Source organism: Talaromyces atroroseus, assembly GCF_001907595.1.
Source record: "Talaromyces atroroseus strain IBT 11181 chromosome Unknown scaffold_10, whole genome shotgun sequence".
NCBI lineage: Eukaryota > Fungi > Ascomycota > Eurotiomycetes > Eurotiales > Trichocomaceae > Talaromyces > Talaromyces atroroseus.
The window spans coordinates 1,351,380-1,375,953 of NW_017971442.1; the positions used below are offsets into that span (position 1 = coordinate 1,351,380).

The 24,574-nt window shown below is 47.1% G+C and overlaps 7 protein-coding genes across 7 annotated transcripts; 4 read left to right on the forward strand and 3 right to left on the reverse strand.

The window, feature by feature from the left end:
• Positions 1-101: 101 nt before the first annotated feature.
• UA08_07270 (Mitochondria fission 1 protein) lies at positions 102-740 on the reverse strand (the record flags this gene model as incomplete). Its single annotated transcript, XM_020262193.1, has 3 exons — positions 102-431; positions 498-591; positions 718-740. 3 exons carry the CDS (start codon positions 738-740, stop codon positions 102-104), a joined length of 447 nt encoding a protein of 148 aa, XP_020117710.1.
• A 299-nt stretch (positions 741-1,039) lies between these two features.
• Positions 1,040-1,782, forward strand: UA08_07271 (putative kinetochore protein spc24; the record flags this gene model as incomplete). Its single annotated transcript, XM_020262194.1, has 3 exons — positions 1,040-1,066; positions 1,137-1,534; positions 1,605-1,782. 3 exons carry the CDS (start codon positions 1,040-1,042, stop codon positions 1,780-1,782), a joined length of 603 nt encoding a protein of 200 aa, XP_020117711.1.
• A 645-nt stretch (positions 1,783-2,427) lies between these two features.
• Positions 2,428-3,399, reverse strand: UA08_07272 (hypothetical protein; the record flags this gene model as incomplete). The annotated part of the gene is made up of 2 exons (XM_020262195.1): positions 2,428-2,516; positions 2,559-3,399. 2 exons carry the CDS (start codon positions 3,397-3,399, stop codon positions 2,428-2,430), a joined length of 930 nt encoding a protein of 309 aa, XP_020117712.1.
• Positions 3,400-3,650: 251 nt separating this feature from the next.
• Positions 3,651-4,334, forward strand: UA08_07273 (Mediator of RNA polymerase II transcription subunit 21; the record flags this gene model as incomplete). Its single annotated transcript, XM_020262196.1, has 1 exon — positions 3,651-4,334. The coding sequence occupies one exon, from the start codon at positions 3,651-3,653 to the stop codon at positions 4,332-4,334; it is 684 nt and encodes a 227-aa protein (XP_020117705.1).
• Positions 4,335-4,953: 619 nt separating this feature from the next.
• On the reverse strand, positions 4,954-8,228 carry UA08_07274 (hypothetical protein; the record flags this gene model as incomplete). Its single annotated transcript, XM_020262197.1, has 2 exons — positions 4,954-7,727; positions 7,787-8,228. 2 exons carry the CDS (start codon positions 8,226-8,228, stop codon positions 4,954-4,956), a joined length of 3,216 nt encoding a protein of 1,071 aa, XP_020117706.1.
• Positions 8,229-13,681: 5,453 nt separating this feature from the next.
• Positions 13,682-15,098, forward strand: UA08_07275 (hypothetical protein; the record flags this gene model as incomplete). The annotated part of the gene is made up of 4 exons (XM_020262198.1): positions 13,682-14,094; positions 14,239-14,647; positions 14,699-14,865; positions 14,930-15,098. The coding sequence occupies 4 exons, from the start codon at positions 13,682-13,684 to the stop codon at positions 15,096-15,098; spliced, it is 1,158 nt and encodes a 385-aa protein (XP_020117707.1).
• Positions 15,099-19,475: 4,377 nt separating this feature from the next.
• On the forward strand, positions 19,476-23,998 carry UA08_07276 (Peroxisomal biogenesis factor 6; the record flags this gene model as incomplete). Its single annotated transcript, XM_020262199.1, has 3 exons — positions 19,476-19,650; positions 19,712-23,480; positions 23,545-23,998. 3 exons carry the CDS (start codon positions 19,476-19,478, stop codon positions 23,996-23,998), a joined length of 4,398 nt encoding a protein of 1,465 aa, XP_020117708.1.
• Positions 23,999-24,574: the final 576 nt, after the last annotated feature.

Below are 24,574 nucleotides of genomic sequence, written 5' to 3' on the forward strand. Positions count from 1 at the left end.
TAAGAAGAAACAATACTTAGAAAGAGAAACGCAAACCCAATATGTACGAGGTATATGATCTTGTCGTGTAATCGCAGCATCGTTCTGTCGTTACCCGGCTCTCATCGCCTGCGAGACCCTCTCACAAGGAGACCACCAAGCACTCCAGCAGCAAGAGCGACGCCGCCCACAATGGCAACCCCCATCAGTCCCTCTCTGGAGACCTTGTCGTCGATCAGCTGTCGCAGACTGGCGGCTTGAAGGTTTCCCGGCTCATAGTCGAGCAGCAGATCGTTGTATTTGCGTGCTTCCCCGTAGTTTCCTAGCTTGAAGTTTCCCAGAGCAAGGTAGTAGAGACATTCACGGCGACGTTCAGGAGCGCTACGGAAGATTTCGGAGAGTAGACGGACGCCTTCTTGTTGTTCGGACCGCTTATCAGATTTGATCAGACCCTGTTGGCAGGCAGTCAGCAGAATGCCATATCCGAGGCGTTACCGAGGAGCATCCATCGAGCATACCCAGGCATAGTTGAATTTGGTCTGAACTCCGACATACGTCCCTTCCTTCTCGTACTGCGCGCGCAGAACCTGGAGCTCTGCGGGCTTCAGAGGGCTGGTACAAGTCAGTATGGAGAATAGAACTAATCATGGTTGAACTTGCCTCTCGGCATCCGCAGCGTCTGATGTGTTGGTGTCGCAGTCAGCCATGGCAACTCAGGTCCTGTAAACGGGATTGTACATACATGGCAAATTAGATCCCATGTTGAAAAAAGTGCCTGAATGGCAAGGATCGGTGGTCGAGCAGCGGTGGACTGTATAACAATCACGTTGCGCGGGTTGGACAGAGAAATGACGCTTTTTGCTTGTGACTGACTGGGAAGCAATTTGGATCAGCGGATCAAAGGCTCAACATGTGGCGGTGCAGCGCGGAAGAAAGGCTGAGTGACGCAATGGGCAGCAACACTGTGGCTGTTGCTCCCGCAACCAAGCGGCGCAGTTCTACCACGCGTTTTGTCTTTAGATAGAACAGAACACTTTAAGCCATACAAATCATAGCCACCATGCTGCTCGACGAAGACCCTGCCACGGTACGTCGCCTACTCTGTCTGAATTTCAAGTTTTGAACTAGCGTTTTGGTCGACTAATGCCCGTGTCCAGCTTATCCAACACACTGTTGGAAACTTCAATATCAACCCCGATAAACTCGCAGTAACCCGCATCAATGAATCACTGGCCACGTTGCAGCAATCGCGTGACCTGCGCATTCGCGAAGCAGAGACTGCCCTGCGGAAACTTTCTCGAAACCTGAAATCTATAGAAGCAAACTATGACGAGACGGTAGCCTCACACGATCCGGCCCGCCACGCTCAGGAGATTCTCGAGCTCGATGCGCAAAAATTCCGTCTTGCGAAAGCCGCGTCAGATCTGGAGATTGAGTCTGAGCGGCTCGAGGGAGATTTGGAGATGCTAAAGGAACGCCTGGCAGAGCTCGAGACGCAAGGATTGGAAGGCGATGAGACTGTGCGCCGCGAGAGAGAGGCTGATGATGCAACAATGTACGCACACACCATGTTTCCCACCTTGACTCACTTTTTTCTCTCTTCATCACATTGCTAACGACAACAGATTACGTCTCAAGGTTTATCGCTCTCTCGGAATTGACGTTGAAGCCGACGAGGCTGGAAACTACAACAAAGCTGTCATCCGCAACAGTCGCAAAGGCGACGTTCATGTTGTCAACATTGACCCGAAATTCTCTCGATTTTTCTATGCAAACTACTTTTGGCAAACCATGCAAGGCTAGTGGTTGTGTTCAATTTGATCTAACGATGGCTATGAACTGGCGTTGATTGGAAACGTGTCGTTTATGTTATATACCCTCAATAATACACATTCAGGCATCGCTTACCGGCAAGATGCATATATCCCTGGGATCTTATCTTCACGATCTTGAAAAAGCATAGAAGTCAAGAAATTTTGCACGTCGTGGCCTTGAAAGGATAATGGCCCTCATTCGTTCCGTAACATTCCAATGATTGAAACCATTCGTCATTTGTCTGCTAAATAATTATATGTTGTTCTACCCTACCATCACATGCTCCAGATTGATCTAATTTTGGAGACGTATATCTTCATTACACAGTTTCCCTGTTTGTAGTCTGACCATTAAAGTGACTTTTGTTCGCGAATCCACTATTGCTAATGTCTTATTCTGTTATTCTAGGGATGCGAAGACGTTGGTGGGTGAATTGAGTTTCGGATTTCATGTCGTGCAGCTAGAGGTTGAGCGATTGATGCCTGATTCGCGTTCAGATGATGAGATTGAAGCGAAGCTCAAGTAGGAAGTTTGATTTGGAGTGCCTCCATTGTATGAAAGTTTCGATTATAAGCAAGTGCATTATTTATTTCCTCTTCTTGGACCAGGTGCCACTTTAATACTATTCTCTTCCTACTGTAATCTTTGTTTGAGCAATACCCGAAACTGTTCCTTATTCGCCTCATAATCTCCCGTGACATCGTCAAATAATCCTCCACGGGCTAGCTCAGGACAAGAATTTTCCAGCCGAGTCAAAAACTCACCTTTTTGTGTCTCTGACAAGCCCTGGCGTCCCCAGCCAGCCAGCCACTCGGCTTCTTTTCGGGAGATCCGATCCTCGACGCGCTCCATATCAGGAATATCGCTTCCATCCCACGTCAATACGACATTTGGGCGCGCACGCTCATCGGAAGTGGTGGCAGAATCAGCAGCAGTATCAGCATCAGCAACAGCAGTAACCTGGGGGTACCTCGCCTCAACCCCCAGCGCTGCCAAACCCAAATCCTCCGCCTTGGAGTTCCACAGAACCTGTTTTATGGCGCCGTCACTCTCCATCATCATCCAGAACAGTGGATATGGACTCCTAGTCAAAGTGTCCCTGACCCCCTTCGTAGCCTCCCTCGAACTAATCAGCATAGCCAACTTCTCAGTAGTCCGCCAGCCGATGGGCGAATGACGAAAAGCGCCTTCCAATTCCCTCACAAGGTTCGGGCCAAGTTTCGTCCGCAGCGCTTTGCATTGCGCAACAATGCGAATGGGTGCGTATTCTCGTCCGGGGATGTGCCATGTGCCCACGAGGTCTATGCCTGCATCGTCGCGGCCGCCGATGCGCGTTAAATCAAACGCGAATCGACGTAAAGAAGACTGAACGGTATACTCGTAGCGAGTGCCAACAAACGTAGTGCTGATTTCTGGCACATTGTCCTTTGCATACGTTAAGAACGATTGTAAATCACGGTGATTCTGCGATGGAGCTGGCGGAGCTTCGGGGAGGTTAAAGAGGCGGCGAGTAAATGGACTCAGTTCCTGGAGAACGCGACTAGATGAAAATGAGCGAGAGAAGCTCTTTGTTGATAGAGCCCATGATGCCGTATGTAGCACCATTTCTCTCCTTTCGAGTCATAATTTGATCAAAGACATTGAAATTTGAGGTTGTTCAGGCGGATAAGATAGGTGTCCCCCACAGTCTCCACTTCACTTGGCAGCAGCTTCACCTTCTTCCATCCTCCATACACTTGACGCACAATTTTGACTACTGTCATTCACCAGCTGCCCGATTTCACGATATTGTCTTCTTCTTGAGAATACCTCAACCCTGCATCTCCAATGGCTGACATCCTCACCCAGCTCCAAACATGTCTCGACCAGGTAAATCCATCAAAGCCTTCCCGGACGTACAACGCCCGTCTAACAAAAGCACATCACAGCTCGCGACTCAATTCTATGCCACTCTCTGCTATCTCAGCACCTACCATGACCACGTTCCTGCAACCATCCCGCCGCCTGCCGCCGGCATAGTTGACGCCATGCCGCCTCTCGCCAAAATCCCGCGTAACCAGCCGTCAGCTGCTCCCATGCCCGCCGGCGCAGCCGCAAAACAAAACGCCGAACAGCAACAACAACAAGGCCAAGGGTCGCCGTCACAGGGACCCGCCGGCAGCGCAGCAGCAGAGACATCGACACTACCTCCAAGCGCAGCGGGCGCCGTATCTCTGACACCAGGCCAAGGAGATCCTAATCAACCACCCCAACCGGATTCGCCGCAGCTATTCCTGTTCAGACAGAAGGAACTGGCGCGCGACTTGATCATCAAGGAACAGCAGATCGAGTATTTAATCGGAAGATTACCGGGCATTGGTGCGTCGGAAGCAGAGCAAGAAGCACGAATTCGCGAATTGGAGAGTGAGCTAAGACAGGTGGAACTTGCCAGAGAAAAGAAGGCACGGGAGCTCAAGAAATTGGGGAAGAGGCTTGAATCGGTATTGGGGGCTGTCGAGAGAGGCATTTACTCTCGACAGGAGAGGAACGGTCTGAATTGAGCTTAGTTTCTGTTGCTTTTACTTAACAACTATTTACATGTGTTTAATGCCGTGATACCCCAGAGCCAGCCAGCTACTTTGATAAAAAAAAAAGAATAGATCAAATAAAAGATGTTCTCATTATAGTGATAAAATATAAAACTAGATAATATCCGGCGGACTTGCGTCCATATCCTGTATACCGAATCAAAAATGCAGTCATCTAGAGCTGCATCCCGATCTTCAGTCACTTGGAACCACGAAGATGTGCTGTCTAAAACATAATGTCAACCCGCAATACGATATATCAATTGTCATGGAAAAAACGAAATGTATCAGAGGTCAAACGAAGTAACATGTCTATCATGCCACGTAGATCTCTCAACCGTCATTAACCGTCTCTTTCTCATTGAACCTTGGATGATGAAAAGAAAAAGAGAAAAACGAAAAACATCCATATTGTTGACCGAAAGTCAACTGGGTATCGATTCAAGCCAGAGCGCCGTCCCTTGACACCATGAAAAAAGATGTAAGCAGAGAAGAAAGCAAAGAAGACAGATGGCAACCCAAAGATATGATAAAAGAAATAAATAATAATAAATAAAAGTAACTAGATCGATCCAATTGGTAAACACACTGATTACCTGAAGAGGCTTCTGTAGGCTTGCATGCGCGCCTCTTGGACTTCACGTTTGTCGAGCTTCCCACGAGCCATGCTGTCGTCGGCTAGCTGCTGCTTCTTCTTGGCCATTTCGAATATCTTCTCCTCGATGCTGGAATTCATAATGAATTGCACTGTGGTCACCTCACGAGTTTGACCTAACCGATGGACACGGTCGACCGCCTGAGCTACGGCTGCCGGATTGTACTGAGGCTCCATGATGTATACTTTAGATGCACTTGTCAGATTGAGTCCAACACCTCCAGCGCCGATGGTTGCGAGCAATATGGTGATGTTATCATCGTTGGCGAAACTAGCCAATGCTTGATTGCGGGCTGCAAGAGTCATTGTTCCGTCAAGACGAGTGAATCCATCTAGGCCATTGTCTTTCAAGGCAATCTCTATAAGGTCCAAATGGGACGTCCAACCCGAGAAAATAACGCTCTTGATTGGAGGTTGATATTCCAATTTGGCGCTTTCCTCTGCCGTGTTCTGCAGCTGTTCGATTAAAGCCAGTGTCTTGGTATGGGGTCCCTCGTACTCTCCTAGAAGTTTTGCCCGCTTGCGGTTGGTCTTGGCCTCTGCTTGGCTTTGTGCATACTGTTCTAGACCGGCTGGGGTAATTGTAGAGTAAGTCATAGGGATCCAACCTTCGCATGTGATGCATCGAGTCTGTTCCGAAGATGATTGCGGCTGCATTACGAACCCTTCTTTGACCGGGCCAAAGCAATCAAGACAGAGAACGTCAAAGCAAGGGAACATTACAGCCATTGGACTCTTGGGATCCCCTGCACTAGTCTCAGGATTGTTTTCAACCAGTGGTTTATTGCACATCGCGCAAACAGCAGCCGAAGATTCTTCCATTAAGGTGAACATATCATAGGCCTTCTTGTCGATTGCCCAAGCCTGATCATCACTTTCTCCCTCTTCAAGGTCAATGGCGTCATGGACGCTCATACCTTTCATTCGTTGGCGGTCCTCCTTGTCGAGCAACTCTTTCCCATGGGCGCTAATCTGACGAAGAATCATCATAGCCTTCAACACGTGGTGATACATCCGACCTCCCATAGTACTCTTGCTTTCATTTGTGATTATCTTCATCATCAGGGCAGACTCCTTGCGGAAAAATTCATGTAGTTGAGCTTCTTTCTCGGAGAAGTCCAGCATAATAATCTTGTCGTGTCGGGGAGGAAGATCAATCTTGTCCTTAACGCGGCGTAGCGTAAACGAGTCCACAAGCACACGGAGGCTCGCGAAAACACTGGGATCACCCAATTTGAAACGGCTAAGAATGTGAGCAGAAAACTTGGACTTATCGTCATATGGATACAGTCGAAGGAACTTTGTCACAGATGCAAGATCGTCAAGGCGATTCTGAACAGGCGTTCCAGTAACAGACCAGCGGCGTTGCCCGTTCAGACGGAATATTGCTTGGCTTTGTTGTGCGGACTGCTCACGAATTACATGTGCTTCGTCAAGGACAATGCGAAACATGTTCATCTTAAGCAACGGGCTGTTCCCTCGCCTGGATCCACGGCCATGTATTTCACTGGAGATTGTGCTGTACGTCGTGATAATCAAATCGTATTGGGACAATTCTTCGACATTTGTAGTCCTCGAAGGACCATGAAAGACGTAATAAGAAATCGCTTTCTCATCTAGGTGATCCTTAATCTGAGAAACCCAGTTGTTGACAGCACTAAGAGGCGAAACAAGAAGTGTTGTCCTGGCATTACGAATACCAGGAGTGCGCCGCACAAGGTCGTTAGGCGGCGAGCGAGTTTCCCATCCTCTGGACTCTGGCAATGTTTCAACGACGAGAGATAGAATGCTCAACGTTTTGCCGAGGCCCATCATATCAGCCAACAAGCCTCCATACGTCTGAGCAGGCTCCTGATCGAGAGTCATCCCACTGATAATCTCACGATATCGTTTGTTTCCACTGGGATCGTAAAAGACACGCCACAGTGAGTTGTTTTCTTCTTCCTTGAGTCCATACCTGCGGTCCTTCTCCTTCTCTAACATGAACCACAGGGCTTGTTTTTGATGACGGAGAAGCGGCGTACGAATCACATGGGACGGCTCCATTTCCGGAATATTTTCCGTAGACTTGAGCTGGTCGAACATTTTCATAATAGCGTCATTAATCTCTTCAGCTGTGCGGACTTCATAGGTAGTGACGGGTCGCGAACGGGAACCAGGTCCAGGAGATGGACCATAGTTTGGTTGATTTCGTCTCAATTTTGTATGAGGATTGTAGACTGTTACTCCTTGGCTCACCATAGATGGATTGGTCAACCAGACATTTGCATTGCTCAAGAAACGGCCAACCATTTCTGCATGTTTCCTCGGCCCGAATAGGTTGATTGAAGCGCGATACTTCGCAGAGCATGGTTGCCACACTTCTTCGCCTGCCATTCTGCGCCGAAGTTCAAGGCGAGCTGTCATAGTAATCTCAGAGCCCGGTGTATCCATCAGAGGCACGATGGCTGCAGCTGTTTTCGCATCGACTGCCCCGAAGTACTGGCCGTGAGGATCAATAACATCTATCCGATTCGATTGGCCAGGTACGTGATGGGTGCCCAGCTTGATACTAGGCCAGTCACGCGAGAAGTCGTCGAAGAAATTGTTCTTGGCTGGCTTAGGTACCATATGCGCTTGAACCATTGCATTTTCAACTTTGCCGTAGCATACGATTTGAGTGCTCAAATCCACCGAACCAGTAACTTCGACCTCGTCGTCATTAGGCGATTCTACGCTCAGCCAGTCAGTAATCTGATATGGATATTAACAGACAAAGGGGAATACACACCCGTAGTAAGATCCACAACCTGTGTGGCGGTTTGAGATAATTGTTTGCCGTCTTTCATGTAATCACCAAGACCACTATTCCCGGAGACATCGAACTGGGACTTGCTTTTGGCCAACGGGGCCTCGGTATCAGTTGTCTTCAAGCGCTTTTTAGGCTGGTCTTCACGACGCTCAACACTGTAGATCTCCTCGATCAGAGAGTTGCGCTCGTTTTTCAGATCTTCAACCTCCCTGCTGCGCTTTCTGTCGATATCTTCGTCATCTTCACTAGAGATCTCATCACCATTGATAAATTCAAACTGGACGTCACCAGTATTGCTCAGAGCCATGTTGGAAGTAGAAGGTGACTCTGATTTGTGGTCGTCACCTTGAGGAGACGAAACGGCTGTGTCAGATTTGACAGAGGGAGAATGTAAACGCGGACTCAAGATTTCATGAGCCATCGTTGGCCTTTTAGCACCGACTGGCGCAGTAGCAGGGCTCGCTTGTGTTTTCTCGTGCTGTTTGGGGCCTTCTAGGTGTAAGCGATGTTCATCGGTGGCGCAAAATCATTGAATGCGGGGTTTGGGGATCGCAAGGGACTGCATGGAAGGGAGGGAAAGAATTTGAGGGGAAGATGCTGTTGAGCGCAAGAAGAGCTCACTGAAAGCAAGACGAAGCGCAATAAACCAAGCAAGCGAAAGGTGACTCACCAGTCGACGCCATCTTTTTTCTATACGACCTTGGGTCCAAGAGCATGGCCGCTTGTGAAGCCATGGCGCACCAACAGAACGCGCAGTGAGCGGCAGCCGAAAGAAAGATAAGGCGGATTTCTCGGATATGATGGCTATGTAGAAACTTTCCGTATAGAATATATAACACGGCGATGCGCTTCGAGCGATGGGTTTTCCATGTACGGGTCTGAGAACATTGAGGCAAGACGCGTTCCTCGGCGGGGGAGTCGTTGTCGCTTGCATGCGCAAAAGAAGGCTGAAGTGAGATATCTTATACGAGGTTGCCAGCACCTGTTCCGTTGTTGAGATTTCTCATAGATCCCTCACATCCGCGTGTGGACGTGAGGCGAGCGTGAGGGTGAAGAGTTGTTGGAGAGTAACCTTGACATTGCGGCTCCCTCCAGCATGACGCACGGAAGATCCGAGGGAGGGCGCCAAGAGTTGCGATAAGATCAACTATTCTATACGCTCTAGAGTTACTGGCGCAGGGCCGGGCCTCCACAGGCTTGGATCTGCTTCTATGGGTTCCACAAATTTACAGTCTTATGCCTATTACAGATAGATTGACATGTTCGTATAAAAGCGCTCGTACATGAGGCCCTCGCTGTCGTCCAATAATTTCTTCTGTTCTGTCCTTATCAGAATTAGTAAGCGGTGCCGCACTAGTGCGTTTTGGCTCTAGTGTAATTAATATTGTGATATCGTATCGTGATTACCGCGGAAAAAAACAGACTCGCAGCAGCCCTAAGTGTAGTCTTTCCATATTGGGAAATAAGAGTAGTCCAAGGAGTCGGTCTGATGCAGTCTTGCTGATAATACCCGAAAGCAAAGCGAGTAATTCCCGGACTCGAGCTCTTACCTTACATGACTTTAGCTAAGCAAACCAGTGCACTCGATTTTACAAATTCTTATCCCCATCTCCTTCGATTAGCATCATCATAAGCCTTCCTGTTCCGTAAGCGCCATTCATAGTCCGGATAAGAAGATCTACCGCTGCTCTTTGCTTTCCTGATGCCCGTAATCTGACACTTTTTCATGACTAGGCAAATGAAAGTACCAGACAGAACGAAATGTGGAAAATGAGCCCAGATACCCCGTCGCCGATGGCATGCTGGTATATAATGGTGGCCTGTGAAAAATTGATTAATAGAGGACCACCGGAGGAGGCGCTCGGTGATCAACAAAAATCTACATAGATTTTAGAAAGTAACTTAGGAGTCCGAGAAATTGCTCTTTTCTCCACACTACGAGTCTCGGGATAAGCTCTAATCTAAATCACTATTCATAGAACTTTATAATACATGCCCATAATAATTCTCCATTTCTTATATTATCTAATGTCATTGATGAGGATATATATCGGCATCAACCTACACTGATGAAGCCAACTAAATCTGCTCGTTTGTTCGGAGACAGTTAAGTATACAACTTGGACGAAAAATTTGTTATTAAGCCTTTTTCTTTAGTTCCCTTCTTCCGATAAGTGACCACTTTCGCTATTCGTACAATAATCAAGTCGTATGGGTATGAACTAAGGTAAGTTTCAACCTTCCACTTTCATCGTCGAGCCATGGAGCCTACCTAGCATAGTGCAAGGGTTCCAATCAGCAAAGGCTAAGCATCAAATAGAGGTATTGTTTCATCATTGACAGAAGTCTCAGACTGTAACAAGGTACATACGATCACTTGCCTCGATGACGACTTGAAAGAGCCGGGGGTTCGGCTTCGATACACTGAGAGGTCATTGTTCTCGATTCGAGTCAAAGAGTGCTGGCTCGAATCGTGCTAACAAAACTCGTCGACATTGAACCAGAAGAATCAAACAACGGCCGAGATTATTAACGAAGATAGCAATCAGAATGGAGTTTGATCTTAAAACTTAAGGGGAAACAAACGAAGAAAGGATTGATGGAATGGCTTGGATGGAATAAAGGGGAAATAGGTACGCATGAGCAGCTTCTTCCATTCTAACATGAAACCCATATGGAAACAAGTCTCCGGACTTAGGGCCTCCTTCTTCATGTTACCAGGAAAAAGCAGAATGGCAACTGCGGCCATCAGAGCCGGACCTTCCACTCTACCAATCCTACTAGAGAATTTCTATTCTATCCTGACTGTGTATTGTGCCAGAATTGATAAACGTACCAGCATATCATGTTTGAACCATATAAGGGCAATAGAGACTTCTAACCAAAGGAAAACTACCATTCATCCGTCGCAAAACTCGCTGCGACTATAGTGGCCGAGAAAGGAATTTCAAGCAAAAACGCTTGTGTTAATAGTCCTGCCGGTGATTACAAGGCTAAGTTGAATAGCTTAATATCTCAGCGCAAAGCGCGGAATCAACTAGGTTGACTGCATTCCACGATGCCAACCAAGACCATGGTATAGGCTTGGTTGGGTGAGCTGTAAGGGCACATTTACCAACTGATAGGTCTAGGCCGCATGTTTGATTTTATTCTAGCACTTAATGGTAAGATGATGAGCTGCCCATAATAGACGATCAGCTACAAAGGGAGATCTCTGCGTCACGAGCCCCCTCTGTTTATAAATACCTTATGTATAAAGACTGCTCAGGTGCTCTACCATAGTTTGGAAGCTTTATAATACAAATTTCGCGTAGTCTGCCTTCAGAGACGGTCTTGTCCTATAAGGTGATCTGTTTTCCAAGATGCTAGCTGATATCCTTGTTAGCTCTTCTTCTTCCTTATGTTTATTGTCATTAAACCTATTGATTATGACTATTCTCAGGTGGTAGGGACCCCCAGGCTAAAATACCTCGACAGACAGCTTAAGTTTTCAACACGGCCAGCCATTTGGATTGACCCTAGTCCTAAGACCCGTTTCGTTCTATACAAAGAGTAGATGTAACTTCATATCATGGTCACCGAATTAATTTTCGCATATACGTCCTTATTCTATGTCACCACAATAATAAGATTTACTATCTTTTGCCAACAGCCACCGCTGCTGCTTGTCGTATTGGCGGGTAAACCACTACCAAATACAGCTTAGGAATGCAGATTTCAGATCCAGATCTTGAGAATCACATGCAAAGAGGAGATAGATTGCGCGGCGGGGAGTCAACACTATAAATCAATCCGAGTTTCGTTGAAAAGGAGACGAGGTGGCCTCCGCTGCGGCCAGTGTCACCAGAATCTCACAGCCCTTGTTGTTTGGTTGAAAGGCCGGACAATGGATCCACGAATACACCTGCTGTCGTTGGAAGTTGAAGTAATTTTGCATGAGACTATGCAACAACTCAGATACATGACGTATGTTCCTCCTGCCCGTCGACGATTATCATTTCTCTCGCAATGCCTGATACGACCCTCGCTTCCACCTAAAATTTCGAAGCACCCTACCTACACCCGCTGCATCATGGGAATTAAGTTCTTATTGGAATCGGTACCTATTGTTGTAGAGGAATCTACTACATGTGCCCACTCCCACTCCGGGAAGCTCCCAGGTTGAAGATACAACAGGGAATTCTCACACCTTTAGACTTTACAGAACATAAACATGTCGTTTTACATTTCAAGGGTATAGATCGATTGCTCGGAGGTGGCCGTCATAGCTAAAATATTCATTGCTGCGAGCCCAGAAGCAGCAGGATATGTGAGCACCAGCAAGGCTGCTATATTGTACGTCACCTACTAAGATCAGGCATATCCCGCTCCTTCACTACCTAAGTATGTACCAGGACTACTTAGGAAACACAAAAGAGAGCCAATATAGTCTTTTAGGCGTTGGCTATGTCCACTCGAACAGAGTAGCCTATCTCCTATGATGGCCATGATGAGGCTTAGATACATAAGGTAATTTATTTATCATAGCATTAGTTCCTTTCTCTACTGTATCTTATTGATCTCTAATTTCTATTGATTTCAATAACTTCAGTACACTGTTCTTCCATCGAATAGTAAACTACCTTTTGCAGAGTGGGAAGACTGGGTAATATAAAAATCAGGTGTTCCATGTTATAATACTGTCTAGTAGAATATCTAGGTAGTCGGGCGAATATCTTGTTGGTGCCATTTTCGACACTACTTACCTACCTAGGTAGGTGATAGCGTTGATTTTTGCTGGTATGAATGGCAAATATGTACATCTTTTGTGGACAGCCCCCTTGGTGAATTAACAATCAGGCTTCCACAAAAAGTGAACAACTGTCTTCTATTGTGCTTGCATGCATACACATGCATATGCATGCCTGGCCCTGATTGTGGCGGTGTCTTTAACGACTGCAAAACCGCGTCTACCATGAACACATCAACATCTTCTCTTTTATGGTTGTACGACAGCTGTTTCCTGTTACTTATTATATACCACCTTGCTTATTATCTGGGCTGGCACAAGCATTTGATTAGCATATTAACTAACGCTAGTGACGTTTCAGCTTTCATGTAAGTTGGAATATTTTGTTCGATGTACGCCAAGTTATGCACCAAATAGAGTAAAGATGGTGTATTTCACCGCGGCCTTAAATTTTCCTTTGGGAGAGTTTCAGTCGAAAAAAAGGATTCTAGACTTAACGTTGAGACATATTTTAGATAGGAACTTTAGGAAGTTGAACTCGGTTCTTAACAACAATAGAACGATGGATTTTGTTTTTTGAGGACAATCTGATCCTGTTTCCATATCGAATTCCGGAACTCGCACAAGTACTTTTCTATTCTGCATCGTCATTGGCCCTCTTCATTATTCGGTGAGCATTGCAAGATGTAGATCTTGAGGTGTGGTAGTCTGAGTCCACTGGCTATCAGGATAACAAGGAATTATTTGAAGTATTGTACTGAACTAGGCCTTGAAGTTATTTATGTATAAATAACCCAGCGCACAGCAGCTTAAGGCCTCTATTATCTTCCTCAAACATATTTTTTTCCTTCTTCTTTCCCTTTAACTTCGCCATGGAGGTGATTCAAACGTTTTCTTTGCAGCCAGCCTTGTTGGCTCTGTTGCTTGCATCGGTACTGCCTAACTATTGCTTTTCTCAAACTAGATATCAAACTCGCTAATCTCCAGGTCTGAATCAGGGGCCTCTCTATTCCCTTGGTCTCATTATATACAATGTCTACCTTCACCCTCTAGCTAGATTTCCAGGCCCCAAGTCTATGGCAGTGACACGTTTTCCTTATTACCGCATGGTAGTATCTGGTCGGCTTCATCAACAGATCAAAGACATGCACCGGAAATATGGACCTTTGGTTCGGATTGCACCAGATGAGCTCTCGATCATGACAGATGGAGAGGATTGGAAGTTGATCTATGGTACTCGACCGGGCCACGGTCAAAAGCAAAAAGACGCACGGTTCTATCAAGCGGCTATCGACGATTACCCAAACATCATCTTGTCGAATGATGTTAATCACGCCCGCATGCGTCGGCTTTTGTCACATGCATTCTCAGAAAGCTCTCTACGTGGCCAGGGACCTATCATAGGAAGCTATGTGAATCTTTTAATCCAACGCCTGCACGATGTGGCCCAAAATGGAGCCAGATCGGTAGATTTGGTCCCCTGGTTTAACTACACGACCTTTGACATCATTGGAGACCTGGCGTTTGGTGAGCCCTTCAACTGCCTCCAAGGCTCTAGGTATCATCCATGGATAGAAATGATCTTCAAAGGCCTTAAGGCTGGAACTTAGGTGAGTGTGGCTCGCCGCATACCGGGCATTTCCAAAATCGCGGAAATGTTCATTTCAAGAAGCCTCTTGGCTGCCAGAGATAATCACCGCAGATTTATCAAAGAGAAGATTGCAGCCAGAATGAAACGGCAGAACGATCGTCCAGATTTCTTCGCCAAAATTTTGAAAGACTCGAGCAGCACCAAAGACTTCTTTCAACGCGAGCTCGAGGCTAATGCCGAAGTTTTGATTGTAGCTGGCTCCGAAACCACTGCTACCCTTCTCTCGGGGGCAGTATATCTCCTACTGAAAAATCCTGATGCGCTCACCAAGCTCAAGACAGAAGTGAGGGATGCTTTCAAGTCCGAAGAAAAAATTACCCTCGAGAGCTGCAACCGACTAGCATACCCTCGAGCTGTCTTGACAGAAAGTCTGAGAATGTATCCTCCTGTCCCAATTGGACTGCCACGTATCATTGACGCACAAGGCGAAGTTGTTGCTGGAGACTGGCTCCCAGGCGGGGTGAGTATTGACTCTGCATTCAGTATCAACCACTGACACTTCTTTTTCAAGACGATTGTATCAATACCTCACTTCGCAAATTATCATTCGGAAACCAACTTTAGACACGCTGATAAATTCATCCCCGAGCGGCATCTGGATGACCCACGATTTATAAGTGATAGAAAAGAAGTACTCCAGCCGTTTAGCTTCGGTCCTAGGAATTGCATTGGCCGCAAGTATGCTTATCAAGACTTTCATTTCAGGACCAAACATACTAATCTATTCTTCGCCTATAATCAGTCTCGCCAACATCGAAATGCGCCTGATCCTTTGTAAGGTGGTCTTCAATTTCGACATGGAACTTGCTGAGCCTCAAATTGATTGGATGGACCAAAATGCATATGCATTTTGGGAAAAGCAACCGCTAATGGTCAGACTCCTCCCTCGGAATCAAACCATCAACAAATGAAGTGGATGCTTGTTTCTTCTTCTTCCACGGAGCCGGCAACAAGCCTACATCGTAGGACCCTAGATGGTGCATGTTATCTAGATAGAAAAATATAGATTGTTACAGAGAAGTATTATTTAGTCGTTATTGGCGGGAAATGAATGTTTTGTTATTATAATGCGTGGATTCTCCAACGCAGTACTTATTCCTTTCCTTTCCCTTTTGTTCCTCTCTCACCACATTTTGACTCGCTATAGACCGCAAAGCTTTGAGCAGGGAATAGTCACCCACATCCATCGGAGATTCTGTCCTGTGGCCTGGTAGATCAAATGGTATATCGTAAACCGGGCACAACAACCCAGGAGTTGGAAGTACGCCGGATTGAAAATATCCTAGGACTGCTTTTGTAGTACAAAGGGACAGCATTGAAAAGTGACAACTGCTAACATTTGTTTCTTCCGTACGTTATTTCTCATTATATGGAACGGAAAGCGTATGGCTTACACCCTTTGAATTTTGCTGAAGGAGACCTGATCCAGGAAACCTGTGAATTATCTTTTTGTCATTTTACAAAACAGGGTTAATGTCTATGAACGTAGCTAATTGGGCAAAGTCGACATACTTTTCAACGTTAGATCTTAATTTTTGTAATAAGATAGAGTAGTAGATCTTGGATCCACCGGTCCCCAAGATAAATACTTTCGTGACGCATCATCTTCAGCCAATATTCCACAAACCCTGCTTTAATTGTATTACTTTGACCAAGACCGTCGGAGCAGAATATAGCTCAAACCGCCTCTTCTGCATAATCGGCAGTATCAGAGAAACTATCTTATGATGGTGCCGTTTGCTTTCAATTCGCAATGATCCTAGATGCTCTCATACCCCTAACCCAAGTTATATGGTGCCTCAGAGAGTGTATGAAATGTCTCGAAGGGCTCATATAGTGAATCTTGAATGCGTTTCTGAACATCACTATAGGTGAAAATCTCCTGTGCGTGGGCAGATCCCTCAGGTTGAGAGTTATTTTCTGAAAGTGCGACAATATCAAGCAAGCAAGGAGTTTATCACGGGCCTTTTCTAGAGAATAAGTGGCATTTGTCACGTCCGGCTTGAAAGCAATAGTTACTGAATTGCTTGATGATGGTATCTGCGTCTTTGAGGTTTCCATCTCAGGTCCCTGGGTTACAGCAGCCCTGTGTCAGATCGGGACAAAAATAATTCACTTACCAGCATAATGGCGATCACTATCCACAACGCCATCCAGTATCATCCGGCCCACAAGATGTGAATACATACTCGCAAATGTCTCGCGCCTAACAGAGTCCCACACGAGAGCTTCCAGTATTGCAACTTATATAGCGTCGTTGGGCCTGGCTTTTCCATGATATTAGTAGATCCTCGAATGAGATGGCTGTTCGTCGTCGAGTCTTCCAACCATCTTGCAAGAGCTTCTACAATCGCATACTCATGCACTTTCTCCATCTATAAATGGTTTTGTTGCATCGACAGATGCTCTTGCGCAGCATGTGGATCACCATCACCAGAACAGTGGTCCCAGTCCTCACAGACTATGAACTACACCACAGCGGCAACGACGACACAGAAGCAAATATACGTGCTCAATACATTCAATCCCGCCAACTGGCCGACTGAATATTGTCACATTCCGCTGTTCGGCCATGAAATCGCAATTTGGATTATACGCCGCGTCCGGCGGGAATGAACACGGCTGAGATTATGCTTGTCCAGGTAACGTTATGAATTTGGTGAGATCGATCCTTTTTTTTTATGCTTAAGGCTAGCGTCCACACTGAGTTAAAGGACACAAAGATGCTCTCCCGGCTCTGGCGTCATACAGGCGGAAGAATCAACGACAAGATATTGCTTTTTGAAAATGGGGGAGAGTGGTAGTATGTATCTACGAATTAGAAGTGGCTATGGTTGTGTACATTGAAATTGATGAAGAGAAAACAAGGTTATGAAATAAAATAAATATATTGTTTGCATCCACCACCTTTAAAAGTCGCTATAGCTTCAAGTAAAGCTTGAGGTTGATTGACAAGAAGCCGCGTCCCCGAGTTTTAATCTCTTATCATTTCGAGCCTTGCTTGTTGGGACTGTCTTTGCTTTCATTCTCATGCTTGGTAGTGACAGATGTCCGATTTATACAGTCTCCGCACAACGGGTGACTGCAAGAGATGCAGCTCGCATGTGTACTAAGCAGCGAAGGGCCGTTGTGGCATTGACACTACTCGAGTTTCAAAACCTCAGTTGTGAGATTATCATTTCTGGAATAATAATAGACATACGCAAAAGAAAATTGGTCCTGGCACAGACATGATGAAAGTTTGACGGGTCGTGGAACACGCTCAAGAAGAAACTAGGCCAATGTTATTATTAGTACATTGTCCAGGAAGTTTCCCCAAAACGTACAAACCACTTATGTTGGCTCTTCTCTTTTGAAGCAGAAACAGTTCGAGGTGATATTATCGTCGTAGCCGATTAGGAATCCTAACTTCAACCCGCTTCGAAGTAAACAGAAAATATCTCGGTCGAGCAGGCTTCACTAATGTTCATATGTTCCTGATTCTGCTGCACAACCAGCTTATAAACCGCCAGGAATAGCCCGGAACATGATTTTGATCTCGTTAGTCATCTGACGAGCACACAGTTTGATGTTCATTCGTCTGAGTTCATGGGCTCCATGTTATGTAGATAGCGATTGCTGAACTCAACACCATGCAGTGCTTGCGTGGAGCTTGTAGAAAGAGCCGGAGCAATGGATCGGGCATCCACGCTGATTTTCTATTTTTCTCCCTGGGTTTTCTCTTCTCTCTCAAGGACACTGCATTGTGAACTGGTTGCGATGCACACTAGTTGGTCGACCAGATAGTGGCGAAATTAAGCAAAGATCTTTTTTTCCCTGACAGAGGCTTCTGCGAGGCATCTAATTATATGCTCTTAAGCATGAAATAGCAAATGGGATGCCATGGAACTGTTGTTGAGCCTTGTGATTGATTCAATGATGAAGAACAGTGCTCACCGCCATGATTTTCACTGATGCTATGGTGTTCTCAATCACCAACCAAAGTCGGAGTTCGCATATTTGTGTCCGATAAGGGGAAATTGATGGCGAATGAAATTTATGTTTAGGCATAACCTAACGTCTCCGATATGCTACCGGGTTGATGGTGCGTGTAAGTCTACCAATAGACTGGTTCCCATGTAGACCAATGGCTTTTTAGCGAAAAGAAAAAGCAGCTTTGTATAGCAGGGGATAACATTACTCGTCTTTACCAGCGGACACTCACTCGATACCATTGATGGTTGATATTAACAGCCATGACAAAGGACGAAAAGCTGCCCTCTTGCAGCCGGATATTTCGGGTAATGCCGCATCGATATTTGACTGACCTGTGCTTTCTATGTATGTTAACGTCAGATCAGAGGCATGCATACAAATGATTGGCCTCGTCGTCGTTACATTGCTCGGAATGTAGAGTTGTTAAACTGGCATTGGCTGTCTCTCTCTCTCCAGCGGTGAATGAGATTGACAGTGCGCTTAAGCAGTACCCAGTCGGGGGACGAGGAACATTGCATAAGTCTGCTGCGTGACGTCGGTTGCAGAGTCATCTGATGCAGCCTGATTCCTTGTGCTTAGCTGAAACTGACTCGTCTGTTTCCAAGGTTAGGGCCAGCCCGAACGTGAATGTGGAATAACTTCGCTGTTTCAATTTGCTCCTTCAATGTTCGTCTCTCGGGAAGAGAAGGCATTGCAAGACGGCTGATATGCACTGTCTAAGCTAGTTCGTAAGGTAGTAAGTGGATATCGTTAGCGAATGTGAGGTTTAGTTTCTGTAATCGAAAGCGCGTTTGCCAATATATCCATAATACTACCTAGGTACAATGCATGCCTGAGAGTAGAAAATTGTTCACTCGGACTAAGAAACCTGAGGTCTGACTTCTATGCAGCCTTCTTTCTATGTTTGAATTATACATACGTGTAAAGAAATGAAAGACATTGGGGGACTCTGTATGGGATTAAGCATGCTGAAAACATGCAAGGCATATAATAGAAAGTAACAAAGCTTCTGGATTTTGTATTTGATCATTCCAATCATAGTCTTAAGTTGTTTATAATTGTATAGTTTGTATAGTTATAGAGGTTGTCGTATAGATAGAGCCTTCGGCCAATCAGCTCGCAGCATCGGACCTCGGCTAGTGCCAGTGACTGCTGCGGAGCTGCCGCGCGCAACCCCGGAGAGACTCATCTTCACTTTCTCGTCTGCGCCACTCCATTGCTTGAGCTGAGATGGAGGAGTTTGTTTCTTATTCCTGCCATCAGCATCTGCATCTGCAACCGGAAGCCTAGTTCGTTGTTGGTGTCCTGCCGCCATGGCTCAAGCCGTTCCCGCCCACAAACAGCGCAGAGCCATGAGGGCACGACGCACACGACGCGCACGACGGCCAGTATCAGCTCGTCTGATTCTCGACGGTCATCTGCGCGGAGATGTTGCTGTACTGTCTGATGATCTGGTGGCTGATCTGTTTCCCAGCATCGACCTAACTGGTAGGAACTTAGGAATCTTACCAAGCTACTCACATGGACATACGCTAACAACCAGCTATAGAAGCCGGATTGAGCAAGTATCCAAGCCATGGACCGCTTTATATCGCGATATCTTCCTACACACCGCAATACCATGCCCTTGACGATGTACCATGGACTATTATACCGGCGCAAGTGCAACCCACTGAGCGCTCGCAAGTCGCCCCAATCTCGCACTCCACCGTCCTCTTCCCGGCCTCGGCAAACTACCTGCAGTCCTTTTTCCAAACCCTAGCCAAGCTCGAGCCTACACGCCATGCCATCCAACCATCAAGGCCTTTGGAAATCCGAGTCCTAGACGTGGTTCCTCTTCATCTCGAAACCGTCTACGTTACCGTGGAGCGAAATCTACTCCGAAATCTAGACGATGTGCAAAGCAAGTTCGGCGGAGGATTCAATACTCGTGCGCAAGGAATCAATGGGATATGGGGTAAAGGTGGCAAGGCAATGGAGGCCAAGCGGTATACGAAGAAAGCAGCCGCCGAGGCAGAAGAGCGATTGACTGCTGCCATCCGCGAGGCGTTGTCTAATCAAAAAGTCGTCCACGTTGGAGACATACTTCCTCTCCCATTACCGTCGCATCCCATTACACACGCTCCGCCCCCGCCGGCCAAGATAACTTTCTGCGAACCCGTTGCGCAGGGCTTACTGCTTCCTACTACGAAGATTGTTTTGGTGCAATCTCGTCCCCACGGAGCTCGCCATCACAAGGGATACACCTTGAATGGACAGGGCCTATTTAAACCTGCGACAGAAGAAGAGGCAGATGATACTGCAAACGAGCAATTTTTTTCGGCTGCGGAAGATCGCGCCTTGGAGAGTAGTACGGACATAGAGAGTACCTCTCCGCCAGACGACTCCGAGACCGACCTATCCGCGGCTAGCGATCATGATTCCTCGGAGGATTCGCTGGATGATATGATTTCATTAGCAGCTCCTCAATTACCTCAGCAACCTTCAGGGGTAATGTCGGCCATGTCTGCTATGACTCCGCGCCCGGGTGGCCGCCGTATGGATGGGGCTAATACTCCGGGTTCGGTTATATCGACATTTACCTCTGGTACTGCTCGTCCTGGACGCGTCGGGGGCAAAACATTCAAAGCCGAGGGTCTCTTGAATCGAGTCTCGGTTGAATTACTACATCCAAAGCCCAGAGACGATGATGATACTGATTCTTTTGTCTATGTTGATGTCAATTCCCTTGTCAAAGTTGGCTGTTTCTCTGGTGACTGGGTTCGCATTGAGGGCACAGAAGAGCCTCAGGCTAATCCCTTTGCGTCCTTGTCGCTTGGAAGTTTGAGTCTTGGTGATGAAGAGTCTGGCAATTGGCGTGCGGTCCGAGTATACGGGATATCTGGCTTGCCGTCTCCAAAACCACGTTACGCTGTCGGCCCGTCGTCGAATCGACGGTCAAGCATCTCTCAGCTGCCAGGGCAGCGCCTTACCCCAGCGGTCTTCTTGCCACCATTACTTCTCAACAACCTAGACAATCCTAAATATGTAAAACTCTCGCCTCTGCCGTTCGCATCAGCGCATGGCTCGGCTCGGCCTGGGGTACACCAAAGCATAAAACCAGGCTCAAGCAAGTCCCCGCCAGTCGCTAAAGAGGTGACTCTTCTCAAGATATCAACCCCGTTGTCCTCGGATCGTTCCATTCAACCTGCTCTATTTGCTGGTCTGCGACGATATTTTGAATCCAAGAAACGACTCGTCAAAAATGGGGACCTTGTTGGAATCAGTGTCGATGAGGGGTTGGGGAGAGCTATTTACTCTACCGTCAAGGCGTCTGAGAGTGGCAATGCGGAAGATGATTTGACCTCAAAGCTTGGCTATGCCCCTGACTCGTCTCATGATGAGAATACCGCATCTCGAAAGGTGGGAGTTGCTTGGTTCGAGGTTGGACAGGTCATCGTGCCGTCTCCTGAAGAACAGGATGGAGACGACCAATGGGGCGGGGTGGCCATTATCGATTCATCAAGTACACGCATGGCACAGGCGGGTAGTATAATCAGCAGGATCCCTGGGACTTTGAAGAGCGGATGGGAGTACTGGCTTGGAGTTAGATGTCTCCCTCGAGCACATAGCGACGTGCCGCTTTCCCATGGATTAATCACAGAGTTGCCGAAATTTTCCAAATCTCCTATTCAGAACCGTGTTAGAGAGTTAATAACAGCCGCAACAAGCCCTCGAGCTATACAACTAGGCATGCCTCCAGTTTTCATCCTTCTCACATCAACTCAGAGGCATATTGGAAAGACGACGTTGGCTACGCGTGCATGTGCAGACATTGGCCTTCATGCTTTTACCATCGATGCCTACGACATACTGACAGAGGGCGGCGCGAATGGTGGGGATGTCAAAACAGAAGCGTATATGAAAGCTCGGGCGGAGAGAGCATTTGCTTGTGGCCCTAGTTCCACAGCTCTAGTCATCAAGCATATTGATGTACTCACCGCTGATAGAATTGCAATCGCTATGAAAGAGATAGTTGCAGACTCACGTGTGGCCATTGCAACAACAACCGACGTCGATAAGATACCAGAAGCAGTCCGAAGTCTTTTCACGCACGAGCTGGAGATGACCGCGCCCGAAGAAAAAGAACGAGAGGGCATCTTACACAATGCAATTATTGATCTTGGTATCAAGATATCTCCTGACGTTGACCTTGGCGCCGTTGCTGTCAAGACAGCTGCCCTTGTAGCCGGCGACTTGGTGGACGTTGTCGAACGCGCATCTCTCGCAAAACTTGATCGTCTTGAAAAGATCACTCGAGCAGCGAATGATCGTCATGCTATCGACAGCTCTGTGAGCCTCCGCGACGTCCAATTGGCAGGCGGTGATGCAGCGCGATGCGTCACAAAAGCCGACTTTGATCTGGCCGTCGATGCTGCGAGAAAGAATTTCGCAGATGCGATTGGTGCGCCCAAGATCCCGAACGTTACATGGGATGACGTCGGAGGGTTGAGCAATGTGAAGGACGCTGTTATGGAAACCATACAGCTCCCTCTTGAGCGGCCGGAGTTGTTTGCCAAGGGCATGAAGAAGCGGAGCGGAATTTTGTTTTACGGACCTCCTGGAACTGGCAAAACTCTTCTGGCTAAGGCTATTGCTACTGAATTCTCACTTAACTTCTTCTCCGTGAAAGGTCCGGAGCTGCTTAATATGTACATTGGTGAATCCGAAGCAAATGTTCGCAGGGTATTCCAGCGAGCTCGGGATGCGCGTCCCTGCGTGGTGTTCTTTGACGAGCTTGATTCGGTAGCGCCAAAAAGAGGAAACCAGGGCGATAGTGGTGGAGTTATGGACCGTATTGTCAGTCAGCTTCTTGCAGAATTAGATGGCATGAGCGGCGGCGAAGAAAACGGCGGTGGTGTCTTCGTAATTGGCGCCACCAATCGACCCGACTTGTTGGATGCCGCTTTGCTGCGTCCCGGCCGTTTTGATAAGATGCTGTACTTGGGCGTGTCGGACACACACGAAAAGCAAACCAAGATCTTGGAAGCGCTTACTCGGAAATTCACACTTGGCCCGGATGTTTCTCTGGCGCGAATTGCGCAACGATTGCCTTTCACATATACCGGTGCGGACCTGTATGCTTTGTGCTCGGATGCGATGCTCAAGGCCATTACGCGACAGGCGACGTGTGTGGATGAGAAGATCAAGGCGTTGCCAGATGGCCCCGTGAGCACAGCGTATTATTTCGACCATCTTGCTACGCCGGATGATATTGCTGTTATGGTGACAGAAGAAGATTTTACGGATGCGCAGGACGAACTTGTCGCTAGTGTTAGGTTAGTACTACCCCTAGTTAGTATTCAGATGCGTGGTTCAATCTGGCTAACTAGCAATAAACAGCGCTAAGGAACTTGAGCATTTCGAACGCATCCGTCGATCATTCGAGTCGTCTAGCACGCAGGAAACAGGATCATCGCAACCTCGAACAATTGCCGATGCTATCGACGGTCTCAGTCCCGGCAGCGAGATTGTTGTGAATGGCGATGCCTATAGAAGCAGCGGCATAACCCCCAAGCCAGGCACTACTACTGCCACTACGTCGTCTACCAGTAGTAATAATAGAAACAAGACTGTGCGGGTAGCGTCTGGAAGCGGCAAAGGCAAGAGCAGCAAGCCGGCAGTTGCAGGCGAGGGAGACTCGGATTCTTCGTTTGACGGATACCAGCCGGGCTCGCGCAGTGGTGAGAGTGTGCACTCTCAGGCGTATGATGTTGGCGAAGAGGCGGATGTGGATGGCATGGAGGATGATTATGTGGTGAGAACGGACCATCTGAGGTCGAATGATGTGGATTGACGAGGCTACGCAATGTTTGTATATACTATATCTTAGAACAGTACAAATTTTCTAATTAATTATATATCCTTGTCATGCACACCACATGTCATGATCTCACTAAAATCCTTCGATGATCCTTCCAGAAGAAATGGTGGCGCACTAGCGCGCCGCCCCCACAAAAGCATAATCCAGCTGCATAACTATAAATATATATTAACCACACATCGGGTCGCTTTTCTTTCTCATTCTTCCCAGGGAAATATCATATATCTACTACTTCATATCCTGCGTGTCAAGTTCTCAAGATCCATGCATGCATTTCCATGGTGTTTTCTTTAGTAATGCATTCGTATACATGGTTCGTCCCACCGCGGAGTACGGCGTGCGCAGCTAGCCAGCATGTAATACGCCCGCAGCTCCGACAGCAAGCGCTTCGATTGGCTCACAGCACCGAGTGCCGAGTGCGACTCTGCTAGTTAGGATCTTATAGGACAGCCCACACGTAAGTTGGAACCGTACTACAAGGGCGGATCGCTGATAAGAAGCTTGCCATTTATGGATCCTGATGGGTAAAGGGTACATGTAATGCAATCC